This window comes from Orycteropus afer, unplaced genomic scaffold (assembly GCF_000298275.1).
Source record: "Orycteropus afer afer isolate SDZICR_OR568_19922 unplaced genomic scaffold, OryAfe1.0 scaffold00462, whole genome shotgun sequence".
Lineage (NCBI taxonomy): Eukaryota > Metazoa > Chordata > Mammalia > Tubulidentata > Orycteropodidae > Orycteropus > Orycteropus afer.
This window is the reverse complement of record NW_006922049.1, coordinates 1,473,944-1,492,087: the sequence shown is the minus strand read 5'-3', so window position 1 is coordinate 1,492,087 and position 18,144 is coordinate 1,473,944. Positions and strand designations below refer to the sequence as shown.

Here is an 18,144-nt window from a genome sequence, read left to right as displayed (position 1 = left end):
AAGATTATCTTCTGTGTCTGTGTTAATTGGTTTCCCTTTTCTTTGTTGAAGAGGGTCTGTGCAATCCTTCTGCCTAGTCCGCCATCTTGCCCCGCCTCCTCTGTGTTCCTATTTTTTTAATAGTTTATCTAGTCTTTTCTCTTTTAGCAGTAAATTTTTGATAACTACACCTGTTCCTCCCTTATTGATTATCTCGTTATCTGACATTTCACATTTACAACAATAAAGAATCTGCTATCTGACTATTTTGTGCATTGGCAAGGCAGCAGGCATGGCAGAAAGGACAGTAGACCATTCCCTGTCCCAAGGAGGGTCTCTAGGCAGTGTACAGGAAGCTGGGCCATGCTCCTCCACACCCAGTGCTCCTTGCTGCCGGTGGGGACATCACATCTTCTTGTTGTGCAGAGCCCACTTCCCCATGGCCACAGCAGTCATGCAGGTAGCACCAAGCCAGCAGGTACCTATTCTCAATTCTCAGCTCTTATGTGGCATGAGGCCCCAAAGCTCAAAATTGCTGTGGGGTAGGAAGGAAGGAAGGAAGAGGCATCAGAGAGGGTGTTTGGAAGAAGGTTAGCAATTCAAACCCAGCAGCCACTCCATGGAAGGAAGATGGGGCAGTCTACTTCTATAAAGATGTACAGCTTTAGAAACCCAATAGGGGGTTGCTATGAGTCAGAATAGACTTGATGGCAGTGAGTCTGGTTTGTGAGGTTGTCATGGAAGTTTGATGACATCCCAAAGTGAACTGAACTGGGCCTGAAGCCTCCGCCTCAGTGGGACCAGGTGAACAGCCAGGTTCCTAGCACCTTTTCCATTACAAGAGGCCCTGAGCCTTGGTGAGCAGGCTCCAGGGTAATGAACGCAGGGCTTGCAGGCCTGGGAGTGGAGCCTGGAGGTGGCTCCATAGGGAAACTCTGACCCAGCACAGAAGGAAGGAAATGTAGTTAGGCCCAGCTTTATCTCGTCTAAGCTTCCTTCTCCACATATGAATAGTCCATAACTGGCCTTATCATAGTGATGAGCACATCAGTAAGTCTCAACTGTTACTGTTTCTGTTATCATATTTTCTAAATAAAAAAAGATCAGACAAATGAATGATCTGAATATAGGGGGGGGAAATCCTTCATTTTCACATAACACTGATTTTTGCATAACGACCTGGTCTTTGGACCCTAACCATGTTCCTAAGTGAGGAACAGGTATAGTCCCAAACCCAAATCTCCAACTCTGACTTTTTCTCTATGTTCCATTTATTTCCAGCATACTAGGCATTTGACTGCTAACACAGAAGGCTGGTGGTTCAAATCCACCAGCCACTCCTCAGAAGGAAGGTTGGGCAATCTACTTCCATAGTAATATTGCCTCAGGAACCCAAGGAGGGGTTGCTATGAGTTGGATCTTACTTGATGGCAGTGAGTTTGGTTTTGGTTTAGACATCATCTCTAGGTAGCCCATACTGTCCTTTGGTCAGACAATGGCCACCTGTAGGTCTTGTGTTATGTTAAAGTGCTCAGCTGCTAACTGAAAGTCCAATGGTTCAAACCTGCCAGCCACTCTGTGGGAGAAAGATGTGGCAGCCTGCTTTCATAAAGCCTTACAGCCTCGGAACCCCTACAGGGAAGTTCTGTTCTGTCCTATAAGATATCTATGGATCAGAATCAGCTTGGCTGCAGTGAGTTGTGGTCTGCCTGACATGTGGTTAGACTCTGCCATCTGAGAGTCCAGTGTTTCTCATGCTGCAGTTTCGTCTCGTGTTACCAGTCATGCCAGGCAATCTATATGAGATCTCTCTGTTTCATGCAAAGGCCCACATGGAGCCCTGAAATTTGGGTTCTGGTGGTGTAGTACCTAAGGCATTTGACCCCTAACCAGAAGGCTGGTGGTTCAAACTCACCAACCACTCCATGGAAGGAAGACTGTGCAATCTACTTCTGTAAAGATTTACCACCTCAGAAACCAAAAGGGGGTCATTCTCAGTCTGAATCGACTCAATGGCAGTGAGTTTGGTTTGGTTTTTCCTTAGGTCTTGCTGCAAAGAGATCAAGATGATAGGAGGTATTGAACATTTTCCTTGTCAAACAGAGTTGGGTCACTGTCAGGAGAAGAGAGCATCAGATAAGATGCTGCAGTGCTGAACCAAGGCTTCAGGACTGGGTGTGAGTCACGATAGATGGGAACCTGTTCTTTGGAACTTATCTTAGTGCTTTTGATTCTCTGTGATTTTTTTTTTTTCTTAATTTTTAATAAAATTATTTTTTAAAAAAGCAAGCTGACTTGGCTGTGCTGTGATAAACAGAGGGGAGGATTACTTTATACTCAAGCCAGAATGTGCAGTGCAGAATGTCGCATCCCTATTTAATATCAGTGATTGTCAGAACCCTGGAGAAACATAAACTTAGCCAATCAGAACCTACCCTGCACTCAAGACATGGACCTGCTAGTGTTTTCTACCAGCACCTTTCAGATATCTGGGTTTTGACCCTGTTCTCTTCTCACTCTGTACTTTCTCCCTTGAGTAATATTATTGACCCCCAATCTAATCTGTATTGATTCTCAGATCTTATCTCTAGCTCTACCTAACCATTCTCTGAGTCTCAGTGGAAGGTCCTCTCCAGGAGGTAGCTCCTCCTTGATAATTAGGGGGAACAAATTTTTTAGTTTTCCCAATATAGTCTCAGTTTATTGCTGTTCTCCCAGTGCATTATGCTTAAAACTGTTCCATTTTTGACAATAAAATTATACAGTACCCCTATTGATAACTATATTCGTTTTTGCTTCCACGAGAGAGTTCCACGTGAGTGATCCTTGGGCTCTTACCTACCTAGCGCTGCTGTAACAGAAATACCACTAGCAGATGTTTTAACAAACAAATTTATTCTCTCTCACACAGTTTAGGAGGCTAGAAGTCCAATTCAAAGCATCCAGCTCTAGGGAAGGTCTTCTCTCTTTTGGCTCTAGGAGAATATCCTTGTCTGCTTCCAACATCTGTGAGTTCCACATTCCTTAGAGATCTCCGTGTGTCTTGGCATCAGTCTTTCTCTGTGTCCAGGAGGTTCTCAATGCAAGGACCCCAGGTCCAAAGGATGCATTTCTCTCCCAGCTCCTCTTTCTTGGTGCTACTGAAATCCTCCTTCTCTGTTCCTTTTATTTCTTGTAAGAAACAAGAAACAACCCTTAACATCCCATCAGAGCTGTCACCTGAGTAAGGGTAACACATTCCACCCAAATCCTACCTCATTAACATAACAAACATAACCTAATCCTGCTTCATCAACCACATGGAGAGGTTAGGATTTATAACACATCACAAAATGGAGGATAATCACACAATACTGGTAATCATGACCTAGCCAACTTGACACGTTTTTGGAGGACAAAATTCCATCCATGATAGGCTCCAACACGTCTGCTCCTTAACCAGTTGGCTGCATCTCGTTTTTCCTCTCTTAATCTTACAACCTCACCCAGCATTCACATTTACTTGCTCCATCTCCCTAATTTAATGCATTAAGTGATTGGTAGGACTCTAGATTTTACTCCCTTCGTAAAGGATTGTTGATTATGTTACTTCCTCCATGGTCTCATGGCCACTGACCATGGAAAGCCCTCATCATCAGGATTCCTGCAGGGCCGTGCCTGGCTCACCATGTCTCTATGAGAGTGGGCTTTCTAACAAGCGTCCATTAGAATGCCATTTACCTGTTGAACATCTTTCCAAGTCTCTGTCCCTTCTGGGGTGTCGGGTGCTATTGTGACAGCCATGTCCCTTCCTGACCTGGTCTCTTCTACCTCCACAGGCTCACTGTCTCTTTCTCTAGTGCTTTCCATGCTTAGCCATGCGCTCCGACTGCTGTGCCAGCATCCTGTGTTCTCTCATCTCTGCCCATCTTTGCAGTTGTTCCCATTACTTCTAATGGCCTTTTCTCTGTCCTGACCCTTCTGTGCCCGGGACACATCTCAATTTAAGAGTTGGCTTCCAGAAGTTAGATGTTCTCAGGGCACCTCTCCACACTTCCCACAAAGAGCTTGTACTTTATTGTAATTGTTTTCATGTCTCTGTCCCTTTCTCCTCCTTCAAAAAACATTCCTTTATCTTACTATATACCATGCCTTATGGGCTCTCTGACCAAAAAGAACAGTGTTTGTTGAATCAATGAATGAATGAACAATAACAGTTCTCTTTTAGCTAGTCTCCTTCCTATCACACTTTTCCTTTTCAGTGTATCTTCTTTATGCACCAACTGGTTTTACAACAGTGTTGATCATGGTACTCTGCTACCCATACACATCCCCATGCCCACGGAACAAGCATCAAAACTCCTCAGCACCTACAACTTCACAGCTGACTCCAGCCAACTTCATCTTTGGCCACTCACAGGTAAATCCACCTCTTTATTTGTGCATTGTGCCCCATTATAACGCAACACAACCATTGGACTCGGACCCGCGACCCATAGCGACCCCTCCTTGGGTTTCCGAGGAAGTATCACTACAGAAGTAGATTGCCTCACCTTCCTTCCAGGGAGTCGCTGGTGGGTTTGAACCACCAGCCTTCTGGTTAGCAGTCAGATGCCTTAGGCACTGTGCTACCAGAATTCCCATGTCCCATTATAATAGCTTCTATTTCCCCTCATCTCCTCTCCACTTTACACACCCCCACACACACCCTCAGCTCCTCCTTTGTAAAAAACCACTCAGTACACTCACATCCCACCTGCTTTCACTTTCTCTCTCTGCCTAATTCTAAACTTGGCGGGGAGCTGCCCTGACAGTGGTTTTTCCTCTAGCCATTGGGACTTGGGGTTTCTACTCAGTCATCCTGGCATTCATACTTTGCTTTTCAGCGCTCCCTAAAAGCTCCTGAAGAAGTTTCTCATTGTTTCTCAACATCTCTTCTACTCTCTCCCTATCATAATGGATCCTTCAGTTTTCAGCTGGGCTCGTGGTTACCCCCATATTAAGACTGTGTTCTTAATTTCCTAATCTCTGTTGCAGGTAACTGTGCTCATGTACCTAAGATCTGGCCAATGGGATGTGGATGGAAGTGAAAGCTGTAGTTGAAGCTATTGCTGTATTTAAGGCTTTGTTATTAAAGGTATACCTGTGTCCTAATCAATGGAAGGCTAGTGGCTGGATTCATTCATTCATCTGGACTCCTTGTTGCACATCACTTTGGTAGCATACCGTGCCTAGTCTAGTATCCCTGGGAATCTGCTTCCAGAAGCAGTGCCTGACATCAACAGCATTTGTCCTCTTCATGCAATCCCACATCTCAAGGAGACAGCTTAGATACTTTTCTCTACCTTCCCCCCAACTCATCCTCCTTCTCCTTCTCCTCACCCAGCCCTCTTCCTCCTCCCCATGTAGTGAAATTTTGCCCATCACTTCAACACCCCATTCTGCGTATACCCCCCCCCCCCATCTAACTCTTTACTATACTTTGGATTCCTCCCTGAGAAACGGGGCAGGCAGGGGGGAGCATTGTTGTCAAGTTGATGCTGAGCCATAACGGCCCTATAGGGCAAAGTAGAACTGCACATAGGGTTTCCAAGGCTGTAATCTTTACAGAAGGAGACTGTCACATCTTTCTCCTGCAGATGGCTGGTGGGTTTGAACTGCTGTGAGCACTTAACCACTGTGCCACCGGGGCTCCTTTGAGAAATGGAGCTGTTATTTTAATCACCATCACAACTCTGAGCACAGTGCCTGGCACAGAGGTGCTTAAAAGCAATTTCTTAAAATGGTTGTGAGTATAATGGAGCATTAAGTACTCGTGAAGTGTTAGAACTGTGTCTGGAATGACGACATGCTCAGTAGTTTTTGTAGCTGTTGTTGTTAAGTTGGGTTCAAGTTTTAATCTTCTTTGTGTTCCCCTTGGAGCCAACCACAGTGTTGTAGACATCAAACTGAAACAGTCTGTGGGTACAAGTTACCCTCATGGGGACTGACATTTCATGCTTCTTTAATGAAATTATCCGAGTGCAATAAAAATTCAAAGGAACCGCTTTAAAGGTGAGAAATGACAGAATCTTTTTTCAGGAGAATTACAGATGTCTGTTGTGTCTTCTGTTATTTCTATTTGTAGTTTGAAGTAACATCACATAGAATTATCTTGAGAAATCAGGTATTTGGTGAGAGGCTGTAATAATTCTCCACTTCACTGAATATTTGGGTTGTTTTCTAATTGACATTGATTATAATAATTACAGCAGGTAAAAAATATTGAGAGTTTAATATGCATCTTTTTATTTACATCACATAACAACCCAGTAAGGAACCTGAAACAGAAAATGCTCAAATATTTACCAAAGGTCATATAATAATTTGTATCAGCAGGATTAGGATTTAAGTCTGTTTGGCTGTTACCCACTTTTGCTACAAGTAATAACCTGTCTAATAGATGTATTATTTTTATCTCTTGTCATTTTGGGAATTCTCAAGTTTAATGCATTCCATTTAATTGCATTCTATTTAATCCTCTTATTAGAGTTAAGTTCTAAATCAGCATTGTTTGAGTTTCTCATTAACTATCTTATTCATTTCCTGGTTTTGTACAGATTAGTAGTAACAACTGCTTGATAAAAATGTAATTAATAGATTTGGCTCTGTTTTCATTTCATGCCTTAGTTTAGTGATTTCTTACATCTGAACCCCAGGCCCATGAACCCACGGAAGCCAGATTTTGATTACAGTTTTCAAAGGAGATGCCTCCAGCCGAAACAAGCCGATGAGAAACAGATGTCCTCATTGGTTCCCTTTGTAGGCAGGCAGATTTTCTCTCCCTTCCCAAGCTTTAGTCAGGGATCCCCTAGTTCAGCTCTCCTGTTGTTCCAGTTACCTAGTGCCACTCTAACAGAAGATACCACAAATGGGATGGCTTTAACAAACAGTAGTTTATTCTCTTACAGTATGGAGGCTTTAAGTCTGAGTTCAGAGTGCCATGCTCTAGGCACTGGGTGAAAGCCCCACAACCTTGGGCTTCAGCTCTGCCTCCTGCTCCTGGCCCACTGGAGCTGGAGGCTTTTCTTCACTTAGCTGCTGGTTGCTGGGGCTGACAACCCGAGGTTGACAAGTAAAAAGGCACAGTCCCGATGTTACCAAACCACACAGCAGGCCATTAATTCAAGTCCATTGAAAGTCCCAAGGTTGGCGGAGTATGGCAGGCTGCCAAACAATGAGATAGCTACATGCAGGGTTTAGTGTGCCGTAAGCTAGAGACCATTCCCCAAGGCTTCTCCTTGTATACAGAAAGCATCCCTAAGGCAGCTACTTAGCTGCTCACAGTAGATTCCACCATGGAGTTGATTACCAGTCTCATCATGGGGAATACTACATGCAGCTACCCAGCCATTCAACCAGGTCCAGCCAAGTTGACACAAAACTTAACCACCACAGCCATTTTTTGGGACCCAAGGCCTAGTCATTCTCTCATCCCTCCCACCCCACCTATTGCCATGGAGTCAATTCTGATTCATAGCAACCCTTTAGGACAGAGTAGTACAATCATAGCAACCCTTTAGGACAGAGTAGTACAACTGTTCCATAGTGTTTCCAAGGCTATAAATCTTTATGGAAGCATACTGCTTCATCTTTCTCCTGAAGAACACTTAATGAGTTTAAATCACCAACCTTTTGGTTAGCAGCCAAATTATTTAACCACTACACCACCAGAGCTCCTTCTCATGCCCCAAGCATCCATTAATCCCCAAAACATAGGTTCTCCATAACTTCTTTGTTTTCAAAGCAGCACTGGCTTCCTCATCCAATTGCACTAAATTGGTAGTTTCAGCTCATTCTTTGTTTTTCTATCCGGCCCTTTCCTGTACTTTCTTATTTACTCATTATCACATCTAAAAGCATGTTTGGGGGCAATATGAAACAACTGAAACTCAAATACTGCTGATAGGAGTGGAAATTGGTATAACCACTTAAGAAAACTATTTTCAGTATCTATTAACATAGAACATATGTGTACCCTGTGACTCAACAGACTTATGTTCACCAAAGGACATGCCCTAGAATATTTATGGTAGAACCTAAATGTCCATCAATAGAAGAATGGATAAGTAAATTGTGGCATGGTTATATAACGGAATACCATACAGAACTTTTTTTTAAAAAAGGAAAAAGTATGACTACTTTTAACATGGATAAATCTTACAGACATTAGGTTGAATAAGAGAAGTCAAACACAAAGAAATAGTATAATTCTATTTAGGAGTTTTGGTAGCATATGCCTAAGGCACTTGACTGCCAACCAGAAGGCTGGTGGTTCAAACCTGCCAGCCATTCCTCAGAGGGAAGGTTGGGCAATCTACTTCCATAGTGATACTGCCTCGGAAACCCAAGGAGGGGTCGCTGTGAGTCGGGTTCGACTCGACAGCACATAACAACAAAAAATAATTCTATTTACTTAATAATATATGTGCTTTATATCGAGTTAAAAATCAGGCTAAGCCAACCAGTGGTATTAGAAATTGGAGCAGTAGTTACCTTTGGGGACAGAAGGGAGATCTTGTGATTGTGTTAGATCATGAAGGGGACTCTGGAGTGCTGCTTACACAAGTATGTTCACTTTGTGATAATTCTTCAAGCTGTAACCTTATTTGTGAACTTTTATATATGTATATTATAAATACTTACATAAAAAAGGAAGATATGTTTGGTCATTTATGCAGCATCCAGGTGTTTTGCTGTAAGAGTAGACAGCCTGGTTTACTCTGTTGTCAGAGGCATTGTGTGTGTTTGTATGTATGTAATTAGGGAAGTGGTTAGGAAGGACATTGGTTGATTCAGTCATTAGTTCATTTGCAGTGTTTCTAGTCTTACCTGTTTTGTGCTTATTCTTATGGAGAATCAGTAAGCAGACCATGAAGTGGTAAACACTGATACAGAAGAGTTCCTTGGTAAATACCCTGATGTAGGATCCCAAAAACAAACCAAATGAAACTCACTGCCATCAAGTCGGGTTGGTTCTGACTCACAGTGACCCCTCCTTGGGTTTCTGAGGTGGTGTCTCTGCAGAAGTAGATTGTCCAGTCTTCCTTACTTGTTGAAAACATATGCATTCCATATTGTCTTCTACTTTGCACTTGAAAGAATTTGGAGAAGTAAGACCTTTCAGTTCCTAGGTAACTGATAGATTCTTAATGGAGACTAAAGCTACATGGAAGAGGAAAACATTGAAAAAAAGAAGGAATGCAATTTTCAGCATCTATTGGGAATGTTTTTCTAGAAGCTCAATCAGCATGGTACTCATATTTTTCAAATAAAACAGTAGGGCAACATGTAAGCTAAATGAAAATGTACATAAGAGGACCCTGGGATAAAATTGTTATAATAGAGTCCAGCACTCAACCAACCAGAAAGCAGTTACTAGCTATTATCTAGAAGACAGCCAGAGGCATCCAGTTGTAGCAGAAGTCTTTTGGGTTTGTATTGCCAAGTTACCATAAAAGGATCTTGTGTGCTGAAGCTAATTTCTTTCTTCATTTCCCTCAGCAAACTGTGTGATTAGTAAGCCTTTTTTTTTTTTTTTTTTTTAACTTAAGAGACTGTTCTGTGGAACAATGTTTAGATCCTATGACTTACATTTAAATGAAGTTATTATTTGCTTTTCATTTCTAGATGTGGTTTAGATTAATTTGCATATTGGGATTGCTAGCACTGAAGTAAAAATTTAGCTCTGAGTTCTTAGTTGGCTTGCTGCAAAGCAAGACTTTTCTCTTGGGTGCTTTGCTCCAGTTAATTCATTGGGAGCTGGAGGTGACAAAGCTCTTGTCTTTATAGAACTGCCTAGAAATCTTGTGTCAGCATGGAGGGCTCGAGCCTGAAAGGAGAGATAAGTGCAATCGGACTGTTCACGACGTTGCCACTGATGACTGCAAACATCTGCTGGAGAATCTGAGTGAGTGGCTTTTACGACTTCTTCATTCATCTGTGCTGGGGGCCTCTGGGGCAATGAGAAGAATAAGATGCAACTGTGCTTTCTTCATTCACTTCATAACCTTCTTTGAACCCTCACTATTACAAAAAACAGGAGCTCTGGTAGCATAGTGCCTAAGGCACCTGACTGCTAACCAGAAGGATGGCGGTTCAAACCCACCAGCCACTCCTTGGAAGGAAGATGGGGCAATCTACTTCCGTAGTGATACTGCCTCGGAAACCCAAGGTGGGGTCGCTATGAGTTGGGTCCGACTCGACGGCACATAACAACAACCACAACATTACAAAAACACCTTGTTGATTATAAATGGAGTAATTATTTCCTTTTCCATGTGGAATGGTTTTTTGCAGAATTAACCACCACTACCACCATGACTGACAGTTGCCATCAAGTCATTTCCGACTCTCCAGGACTCCACGTGTGTCAGAGTAGAACTCTGCATCATAGGGTTTTCAGTGGCTGGTTTTTTAGAAATAGATCTCCAGGCCTTTTTCCCAAGGCATCTCTGTGTGACCTTGAACCTGTAGCCTTTCAGTTAGCAGCCAAGCATGTTGACTTTTAGCACCACTCAGCAACTCTCTTTGAAGGATTAGTTACTATTCAAATAATGACAGATTTTCCCTGCATTTTACTGACCTCAGAGAGCATTTTAAATAATTACTGTTCTTCTTAGATTGTGTTTGTAGAGATTAGACTAGCAGGGTATGAGAAATCAAGGCTGGGTACTGTGCTATCAGCTGATCCTATGAACCTGGACAGTTCGGTTGCCCCCTCAGGACCTGGTTGCTTACCTGTGTGTGAATATAATTGACTATCTCTTGGGTTACTTCCAGTGCTAAGAATATATGCTCCTCAGCACATTTTATGAAAGGTTTCCTTGTGGGTTGATGAATATGCCATGCTGGATCATACAAATATGATGACCTCTTATATCAAGATTATCACCAGTCCACCCAATCAGCCAATTGTATCAGTAATTTTTCTTAAGCACAATTTTAAAAATTTAAAGGTTTCCTCTTCAACTAAATATACAGGTTTTTATTCTTTTAGCTTGTGAATAAAACCAAAAACCAAACCTACTGCCATCTTGTTGCTTCTAGCTCATAGGAATCCCCATTGGGTTTCCAAGCTGTGTATCTTTAAGGAAATAGATTGCCTTGTCTTCCTCCCATAGAGTGGAGGGTGGGTTCAAACCACCTACCTATTGGTTATCAGCCCAGTGCCTTAACCACAGTACCACCAGAGCTCCTTTAGCTTGTAAATAAACCACAAAACCAAACTCACTGCTGTTGAGTCAATTCAACTCATAGCAACCCCACTTTGGGTTTCTGAGACAGTATCTCTACGAAAATAGATTGTCCAATCTTCCTTCCGAGGAGTGGCTGGTAGGTTTGAACTGCCAGCCTTCTGGTTAGAAGTCAGATGCCTTCGGCACTAAAAAAAAAAAAAAAAAAAAAAACCATAAGCATAATAAGAAAAAGTAGTGTCAGGGAGACCTGTTAGGATATTACCATTGTTCTCCAGATGAGAGAAAATAATGGTGGCTCAATCCAGGCTTGTAGTGGTGGAAGTTGTGAAAAATATTCTATATATAACTAAAGGTGTAGAGCTAACAGGACTCCTGATGATTGAATATACAGCATAAGGGATTAAAGATTCATAAGTAACTCGGAGGTATTCAGCTTGAGTAATTGCCAGGATAGAGAAGCCATCAGCTGCTAGGGGGATGGCTATGAGTGAAGCAGATTTTGCCAAGTAAAATCAGGAGCTGTGATTTGGGTGTAAGTGTTTGAGATGGCTATTAGACTACCTATGTGGACATGTCAAGTCAGCAGGAATTCAGGACAGCAGGAGTATGAGCTGGATGTGTAAATTTGGGAGTTATCTATCCATAGATGATATTTTCAGTCATGAGGCTAGATGAGATAACTAAAGGCATGGATGTAAATAGAAAAAGAAGAAGAGGGATGAGCTGTGGAACATTCTATCAGTAAGGAGTTTGGAAAAAGTGGAAGGTCCAGAAAATGAGTAAAATTAAAGGACAAGCAGGGAGGTACCAGAAGACCCAGAAGAATGTGGTAGCCGAGTTTAGCAATGAGAAGAGATCAGTGGTGTCACTTGCTATTGTTAAGGAAGTTGAGGACTGAGAACTGAAAATAAAGTAGCTGGTAGTCACTCAGTTACCCACAAAAGCTAGTTTAAGAAGAGGATCATAGAAATACACATTTTTAAACATTTTATTTTAATATAAAACATACAAAGTAATTTTTGCACCCACTTTTAGATGGAAGTCTTTTCTTTATATAGTTCTGCCGATTGAAGTTACACATATTCTTTTTTTAAAAACAAACCACACCTTTAATGCATCATCAGGAGCCTTGGTGGCACTGTGGTTGAGTATGCGACTGCTAACTGAAAGTCAGTGATTCAAACCCACCAGTTGCTCCATAGAAGAAAGATGTGGCAGTCTGCTTCTGTAAGGATTTATGGCCTTAGAAACCCTATGGGACAGTTCTACACTGTCACATGGGGTCGCTGTGAATCAGAATTGACTCGACAGCACCTGACAACACTTGCCATGTAACAGTGTGCTAAATCCATTACAAACATAAGTTCATTACTCTTCAAAACAGCTTGATACAAGTTCTTTCTGTATTATAGAAGAAGAAATTGAGGTGTAGCAAGATTGAGGCAATTTACCAAGTACACACAACCAGTAGTAGGCTGAGCTGGCGCCCAGTTCTGTAAGATCCTAAAGCCACTATGCTAAGCCTACTGACCTAACCAACTGTAAACTGCCTCAGTCATGACATTGTCTAAGAACCTAAAGGGAAGTGGCAAGATAGGCTATTCAGGGTTGAGGGCAGTGTGTTAGACTGGGTTCTCTAGAGAAACAAAAACCAGCAAAGCTTATATATATATATAGAGAGAGAGAGAGAGAGAGAGAAAGAGAGAGAGAGAGAATTAGGAAAATGGCTCACACACATACAGAAGCCGGCAAGTCCAAAGTTCCTGGATCAAACGTCAAGCTGGAGGCTTTTCCTGGCTCCCGCAACCACAGGGGCTGAGGAGCTCAAGGCTGGCAGGCAGTACACTGGCTGTTGACTTCAACAAATGACGAACCCAAGATCTCTAGGCCAAACAGTGATCTCACTCATGGACAGTTGTAGGCAGCACAACAGAATCCCGATCCACAGAAGAATGTCTCTCTTCCCAGGATGTCCCTGGATATCCTGGAAGCAGGCCACACCCCTAGGGAAACTCCCCTTCAACAGATTGGCCACTCAGAATACAGTCATCCGATCCCATCATGGGAGCAACCACACACAACTGGGGTCCAGCCAAGTTGACATACAGCTCCAACTATGACAGGCAGGCTCTGGTTTTCTCCATTTTTTTTTTCCCCAAAAGAACTTGGGAATCTTGCTGAAGGGAAAGGGTCAATGAAGTTGAAAAGGTCAAAGAAAGAAAATGAGTTTGTGCAACATGGTAACAGAGAAACTTGAAAGGGGTTGAAAGACCAAAACTTTCTCTAGTGTAAAACATTCAATTTACTGTTATTTAAAGAAATAAGATAGCTGTGCTTTGGTTTGTTTTAAAAATGTTCATATCTGTTTATTTTATGTAACAGTTTTGTCATCTATCAGGATGTTTTGTTTGTTAACTTCTAATTCTTTTATTCTTTCAACAGATGCTCTTAAAATACCCTTAAAGATTTCAGTGGGTGAGAATCAGCGAGACAACTATGGTTCCGATGACTTTGAATGTGAAAACACAATTTGTGCTTTAAATATCCGCAAACAGACATCCTGGGATGATTTTTCAAAAGTTGTGAGTCAAGCTCTGACAAATCATTTCCAAGCAATCTCTTCTGATGGATGGTGGAGTCTGGAAGACGTGATGTTTAATAACACTGCTGAACCCAGCATCGGCCTCGGTGCAGGCAGCATTCTATCCATCACCCTAGGTACCGACAGTCCTGCAATGAAAACAGTTAAAGATCTTGGCTTATTTATACTTTGGGCTACATAGCATGATACTTAGTTCATTGATTAAGCACATTCAGAGCTCACTTGTGGCAGCTGCCAGTGCTGAAACACTTGAGTATTCACAGTGCAACCATTACATAATGTTGCCTGTTGTATAAAAATGCTTTTATGCCACAAATAATATGCAGAGAGTAAAGAACATGAAAGCCTTTGATGAGGCTTTGAGATTACGCTTGCTATTCCGGATAAATGCAAGAAATGAACCACACTGCAGCTGCTTTCTCATATATAGGTTCAGAGCACAGCTCCAAATTTGTCCTTGGGCTGTAGTCCATTGACACCCCACCTCTTGGACAGGAGCCCCCATCAAGAGTTGGAAGAAGCACCTTGATGAAGGTGCCTTCACAGCTTCAACATGGCAGGAGTTGGGGTGGTTGGTTGTTTCTGTTGGTCCGATAACATGAAACAGACCCCAAAGAACTGATAAGATTTGCTTTGCCAGGAGCAGCAAGTGCTCTGTAAATGGTAGTTGTCCCTTGTTGGTTTCTTCCCTCATGCACCATGAAAATCAACATCTATGGGACCCCTACAGCTATGCTGCGACTGTAGTAGGCACTCCATAAATGGTACCTCATTGAATCCTTACAACAGCATCATTGTAAAGATAACTAGACAGGTTGCAAGATGATTTGTCTGAGGTCTACAGCTTATGAGCAGATTCAGACAACAGTCTGTCTGGTCGAAAAGCCTATGTACTTTCAACTGTACTTTATTGCAGATGAATGGCCAAATTGGAGGAAGGGCAGACTCTTCTTGTGCTGTTTTTTTTTTTTTAAATAATAATAACACTGCAATCAAGTTGATTCAGACTCGTAGCAACCCCCCACTGAGTTTCCAAGGCTGTAAATCTTTATGGAAGCAGACTGCCTCATCTTTCTTTCACAAAGAGGCTGGTGGATTCAAACCAGCGACGTTTTGTTTAGTAGCCAAATGTCTTAACCACTACACCACCAGAACTCGTTAGCTTATCATATAAGGAAGCATTTTCTTCAGTTTACTCACATGTGATAATATCTCTTCCATAATTTTAGAGCAAATTATGACAACTTGATTTTATGGATCTTTGGTATGATCATGAAAATTATATTATAGAAGTGTCATTACATAGTTAAGTAATTACATTATGAAAAATAAGTCATGGTTCCCAAGAAGCCTTTTTGCCCACCCAGCAAAAGTTTGTTCAAGATGTGGCCCTGCTCCAGGGCTCTTGTGAACTAAGTCATCACAACCATGCTAGGTGCATCAGCTCTCACCTAACTGATTGGAGACAGGTGAAGGCAAATGAGTGTTCACCACCATTGGACAGATTGACCCCTGTCAGTAATGGAAGCTGAGGCTTGATTGGTCCAGCACCCATACATTTCATAGAAATGTAGAGCTATGCAATTGTACCCTGAACCCTAGTAGCATTTCAGATGTAAAATGTATTAAGTTTTGTGAGTAAGGAGCTTAGTTTCATGCCTGACTATAGCTGCTGTAGTAGTATTGTCATTGATGTATGTCTGTACAGCTCATATGGCACCTTGCTTTATTGCGCCTCAGAGATAGTTGCATATTTTACAGATTGACCATTTGTGGCAATCCTGCATTGAGCAAGGCTATTGGTGCCATTTTTCCAACAGCATGTGCTCCCTTCATGTCTCTGGTCACATTTTGTTACTTTTCACAATATTTCAGATTCTTTCATGATGCTGTTGCACACTTAATAGACTACAGTATAGCGTAAATATGACTTTTATACATACTGGAAAACAAAAGAATTTGTGTGACTTGCTTGATTGCAGTGCATGCTTTTTGCAGGGGTCTGGAACCAAATCTGCAGTATATCTGAGCTATGACAGTATGTGATTTTGCTGGTTCAGTTGCCTAAGCTAGATTAAAAGAATTTCAGGCCAACAGATAAGCAGAGCTATAGGTGTACAACTGAGTGTTATAGGGGGTATGCTGACAATAGGAATTTAATGAATTGATCTATAAAGGGGAAGAGATGAGACCAAAGTTGAGCAATCTACTTCCATAGTGATACTGCCTCGGAAACCCAAGGAGAGGTTGCTATGACTTGGATCCCACTCGACGGCAGGGAGTTTGGGTTTTGAATCCCTCCCTAGAGGAAAAGGTATCCTGATGGCACAAATGTTACGTACTGGCTACTAACCAAAAGGTTGGGAATTTGAACCTATCCAGTAGTTCTATAGGAAGAAGACCTGGCAGTCTGCTTCCATAAAGATTACAGCCAAGAAAACCCAATGAGGCTGTTCTACTCCATCACACAGGGTGCTATGAGTTAAACTTGTCTCGATGGTACCTAACAGCAGCAACCCCAGAGAAGATACCTCTGGAGCAAGACCCGTTCTGAGCAAGGATAATCAAAAGGCCTGTAGTATGAAAAAGCACCTGAAGTTACCTGGTTTTTCTGGAATCTGAAAACTTGCTCTCTCTGAAGCTGGAAAAGGCAGTGGGGACCAGAACATAAGGGCTTGATGTCTCTTCCAAGGTGCTTGGACTCTGCGAAGCAGGCACCGGAGGAGCCATAGGAGGGTTTCAGGTCTGGATCAGCTTTGCTCTTGAGAACTTAACTCTGGAAATATTGTAACTCTCCAGGCTTCTCTCATTATCCCTTTTAAAGACAGCTCTGGAGAAATCTGTAGATTGAAGGCCTTCCTCTTGAGCCTGTTCAAAAATTGTATTATTATTATTATGAGGGAGTTACTCTCTTGTCTGACCCTTTCCCTATTCTGTACATGCCTCTGACAACTCAAGTTCTGGATTCTTTAGGACTCTCACAGAGGAGATCATCTATTACCTTAGGATAAAAATCATTATTTATTTATTTTACTATTGTCTTTCTTTTTTGGGGGAAACAGGAAATGTGCCGTGGTCAGCTGGTCAGCGCTTTACCCAGTCCCCATGGGACTTTCTGAGGAAGAATAAGGCTGAACAGGTCACTGTGATTTTGTCAGGTAAAAATGTACATACCGAGGTGATGCTTAAATGTACATACTGAGGTGTTTTGTACGTGTGTGCTTCCCAATACCAGTTTTTAAATCTGCATGTTTTTGTCCTGTGAGCCCTACTCATACACACATGACTCCTACTACTAAGTAATGAGATGGTTTCTGAAACACTTGATTAAGGGAGGGAAAGTTAAAAGCCTGTGTCTCTCACACCTATGGCAATGTCTGTCCCTGCAATTCAACATTTTTTTTTTCAGTATACAAATAAGTGACACCAATTACATGAATCACTGTTCAGTCCTCACCATTGTCCATTTCCTGTGCTTCTAATTGTGCTGCTCATTAGGAACAAATGAGAGTTCACTTTGACATGCTGACAAGGGAGTACTGACAGAGACCTGCTAGGGGAAATGTCTTTTGTTACTGTCAAGTATATGTGTGACTATAATGATGAGACAGGCTGACCTTTAGTGAGCTCTTACTATTTGCTAGGTCCTATTGTTTACTAATTACAAGTATAAATTCATTAACTCCTCCTAACAACCCAGTGAGGTCTGTATTTCTACGCTCCTTAAATAGACAAGGAATGGAGGGCAGAGAGATTAATTTTCTTCCCTAAGATCATGTGGCTAGTGAGTGGTCTAGGAATGCTCACCTTCTCAGCCATTAATTCTAAAAGGCTACTGATTTCAACGTATGTTTTTCATACTTGTGAATGGCTCTTAAAAAGATTCAGTCTCAGCCAATAAAGTTTTGTTACTTTGTCTTATTGAAATAAAAAAAAAAAAAAAGGTTCCCCTAAAATTCCTTTATGCTCACACAGTGTGTTGAGAGGTGGCAGGACTTGGCAGCAAGGGAGAGGGCACCTGCAGAACGACGCCAGGCTGCACTTAAATGCTGGCCAAGGCTGAGGATGTTGAACCCAGCAATCAGATGTTGGACCCAGCAATCAGAGTAGACAGCAGCTGCATCGTTGGAGCCAGGATCAGGAGGCCCCTGGCTGGGACTGATGGGAGATGGGTGGGCACTATCGGGGAGACGAAGGGGCCGCTGGGGAGCTCTAGGGAGGCCAGGAACAGGAGCTTTCTACCAGGCAGTTGTTGTTGTTGTTGTTAAGTGCCGTCGAGTCGTTTCCGACTCATAGCGACCCCATGCACAGCAGAACGAAACACTGCCCGATCCCGCGCCAGCCCCA

At 42.3% G+C, this 18,144-nt stretch overlaps 1 protein-coding gene across 1 annotated transcript in view; it reads left to right on the top strand.

The window, feature by feature from the left end:
* The window catches only part of CTTNBP2 (cortactin binding protein 2), a 253,837-nt gene that overhangs the window by 139,858 nt on the left and 95,835 nt on the right, over positions 1–18,144 (top strand). Inside the window, 3 exon segments of the mRNA XM_007954509.1 lie at positions 9,790–9,907; positions 13,638–13,913; positions 16,860–16,955. Coding sequence (XP_007952700.1) covers positions 9,790–9,907; positions 13,638–13,913; positions 16,860–16,955 — 490 coding nt within the window.